At 64.7% G+C, this 3,181-nt stretch overlaps 2 protein-coding genes across 2 annotated transcripts in view; one reads left to right on the top strand and one right to left on the bottom strand.

Annotated features, from left to right (window-relative positions):
- CMPK2 (cytidine monophosphate (UMP-CMP) kinase 2, mitochondrial) overlaps nucleotides 1-2,046 on the bottom strand; it is a 5,891-nt gene extending 3,845 nt beyond the window's left edge. Inside the window, exon 1 of the mRNA XM_014540565.1 lies at nucleotides 1,571-2,046. Coding sequence (XP_014396051.1) covers nucleotides 1,571-1,893 — 323 coding nt within the window. The 5' untranslated portion in view covers nucleotides 1,894-2,046. The remainder of the gene's footprint in view (nucleotides 1-1,570) is intronic.
- RSAD2 (radical S-adenosyl methionine domain containing 2) overlaps nucleotides 1-3,181 on the top strand; it is a 54,750-nt gene that overhangs the window by 23,362 nt on the left and 28,207 nt on the right. The window lies entirely within an intron of this gene.

Genomic DNA, 3,181 nt, shown 5'->3' with positions numbered 1-3,181 from the left:
CTGCCACCGCCTGGGTCACGGTGGTTTTGCCTGCAGGTCACACGGCACATCTCAGCCCCCACCACCGTCACTCCCATGAGTCACTCTCCTCTCGGGCAGCAAAGGCGGTCCTGCCACCTGTCCCTCGGCGCAGCTGGTTAAATCACGTGATGCTTCACAGCACGCGTGTCAAACTCACGGCCCGTGGGCCGCAGGCCTCGTTCGTTCGGCCCGCGTTAGCCTTTGAGTTTGACATGCTTGCTTCACAGACACTTGCAGGCCCTTGGGAACCTGGGATCCGCTCTCTGCTCACACCTCCTGACCTGCCAGCTGCCCCGGGAAAGGGCCCTCCAGCCGCCACACCTGCCACCGCCTGGGTCACGGTGGTTTTGCCTGCAGGTCACACGGCACATCTCAGCCCCCACCACCGTCACTCCCATGAGTCACTCTCCTCTCGGGCAGCAAAGGCGGTCCTGCCACCTGTCCCTCGGCGCAGCTGGTTAAATCACGTGATGCTTCACAGCACGCGTGTCAAACTCACGGCCCGTGGGCCGCAGGCCTCGTTCGTTCGGCCCGCGTTAGCCTTTGAGTTTGACATGCTTGCTTCACAGACACTTGCAGGCCCTTGGGAACCTGGGATCCGCTCTCTGGTGTCGGAAGACCGGGAGGGGAGCCCGACTGGCCCTCTTGTTGGCAAATGATCCGCAAGCTCCGGCGTGGGGGCCGGATAGGCTCTGCTCACACCTCCTGACCTGCCAGCTGCCCCGGGAAAGGGCCCTCCAGCCGCCACACCAGGTGACACCACTGTCCCCCGAGAACAGCCTTGTCACCTGGCCGGCCAGTGTGGCTCAGCAGCTGAGCGTTGACCCAGGAATGAAGAGGTCACCGGTTCGATTCCCGGTCAGAGCACCTGCCCAGGTTGTGGGCTGGATCCCCAGTGGGGGCTGTGCAGGAGGCAGCCGATCGATGGCTTCCTCTCTCATTGATGTTTCTATCTCTCTCCCTCTCCCTTTCTCTCTCTCTGAAAAGAATAATAGTAATAATAACAGCCGTGTCCAGGGCCTCTCCTCTGCCTCCCCCGCACCCCTGCGTGCTCTGGGGGCTGAGTGCAGGCGCCTCCACTGTGTGTTCACTTCCACTTGGTGGCTCCCAAGGCTTCCTCCGCCCACTTCCTGCTTCTTCCACTCCCGCTCTCCAGGGGCCTCTGGTCACCTGGGGTTTCCTGACCACACCTCCGCGGGTGCTGATTCTCGATGGTGAGGACCCATCCCGCCTTCCTCGCCTGCCCAGCCCCTCTCTGGGCCGAACAACCCCCGCCAATCTCCCCCCAGGTTCTCCCTGACCGTCTCCAGCCCCCTGGCCTCCCCACCCAGGCTGCACCCACTGCCATCCGTGTTCCTGAGGCTCAATGCCCCCGCCCCAGGCCGCCCACCGAAGGGCTTCTGCGTCTCAGCGTCGCACCCCCAGCTCCTCCGGCACAGCCAGAGGCTCCCAGGCCCAGCGGACTCCGTGCAGTTCTCTGGGGCAAGACCTGTCTGCCCCGGCACCTGCTGGCCCTGTCGCTGCCACACCCACAAGGAAACCCTCTCACCTGTGGCGTCCAGGCCCTCCATGACGATGACCGGGAACGTGCCTCTCTGCACCTGCCGGGGGCACTGGTCCACCAGCTCCAGCACCGCCCGGGCCTCGGGCATGAAGGGCGTGCACTGCAAACAGCACCTCAGCGTCAGCGGGGAGCGGGCTGCGGAGCCTCAGCTGAGCCGAGAGCAAGCCTGGAGCCCGCAGGCAGCCATGGCGGCTGGCGCCACCCGGGTTCACGGTGTGCAGACCCGGAGGGCGGGGTGGCTGTGGCTCAGAGTCGGTAACGGTCAGGGTTCCGGTCCCCGAGGAGGAAGGACAGGAGTGACACCCCATTACGGACCAGCGTCACCCAGCGATGTGGGAACTCCGGCCCCGCCTGGGAAGTGCGTCCAACATGGAGGATCGGCTGCACCCACCGTGGGCTCCGAAGAGAGCTGTGGGCGCCCCCCTCCATCGCTCCTGTGTGAAACCCCACCCTGCGGAGTGGGATGATGGAGGGAGCACGGGCACCTCAGGGGCTCAGGAGCCGGGGTTCTTGGGGACCCAGCCTCGGCAGGGCCTGGGGTCCCGGGGCGCCTGGGGAGGCCACTCTGTGGGCCTGGATTCATTTTACAAGCTTATGGGGAGCGTGGGATCAGGCGGGAGCAGAGCGGGCTGTGATGGGGATTCAGAGAGCGGACTCTGGGTCACCCCACAGCAGCCCCCCCGCCCCTCCTGGCAGCTCTGTGCTGAGGCCCAGGCATGGCTGTGTGCGTGTGCTTGGCTGAGCCGGGCCTCCTGACAACTCTGTCAGGGGTGGTCCCAGCATTTCCTCTGTGGATAAGGAAACAGGTGCAAAAACATTTAAGAAACTTGCTGAGCCCGGCCAGCGTGGCTCAGTGGCCGAGCGTCCACCCAGGAGCCAGGAGGCCAGGGTTCGATTCCTGGTCAGGGCACAGGCCCGGTTGGGGGCTCAATCCCAGTGTGGGGAGTGCAGGAAGCAGCTGATCCATGATTCCCTCTCATCATTGATGTTTCTCTTTCCCTCTCCCTTCCTCTCTGAGAATAAAAAAAAAAAAATTAAAAGAAAGTGAAAGTGACACAGGCCCTCAATGCCAGAGTCGGGGTTCCACCCCAAGCAGCGGGGCCTGCACACCTGTCCCCAGGGCGACCCCATAAGCTTGTAGAATGAATCCAGGCCCACAGTGTGGCCTCCAGGGCGCCCTGGACCCCAGGCCCTGGCGAGGCTGGGCCCCGAGAACCCCAACTCCTGGGCCCCTGAGGTGACCGGCGCTCCCTTCGTGCCCAGCAACGCAGGGCGGGGTTTCACCAGGGGCGATGGAGAGGGGAGCGGGCAGCTCAGTGGCCCAAGCAAGCGGCCTGTTTCAGTCCCAGGTACTTACACCCCCAGAGGCCTGCCTTTCTGCACCCCCACCTCGGGAGGTGAGACCCTGAGCTGACATCATCTCCAAGCCCCGTGGCTCCTGTCCTGTCCTGTGCCCAGCTCTGCGCCAGGGGCCAGGTGGTCCACATCGGGGTGGGCGGTCCTAGCGGCTGGGCTCTCCAAAGGGCCTGGACAGAGCCGGACAGAACCAAGGACCCGGCCAGAGGGGCCTTGCCAGGCAGCCCCGCCCCACCCCCT

The sequence above is a fragment of the Myotis brandtii genome, unplaced genomic scaffold, assembly GCF_000412655.1.
Source record: "Myotis brandtii unplaced genomic scaffold, ASM41265v1 scaffold247, whole genome shotgun sequence".
In the NCBI taxonomy this organism is placed as follows: Eukaryota; Metazoa; Chordata; class Mammalia; order Chiroptera; family Vespertilionidae; genus Myotis; species Myotis brandtii.
This window is presented reverse-complemented; position numbering and strand designations above follow the sequence as displayed.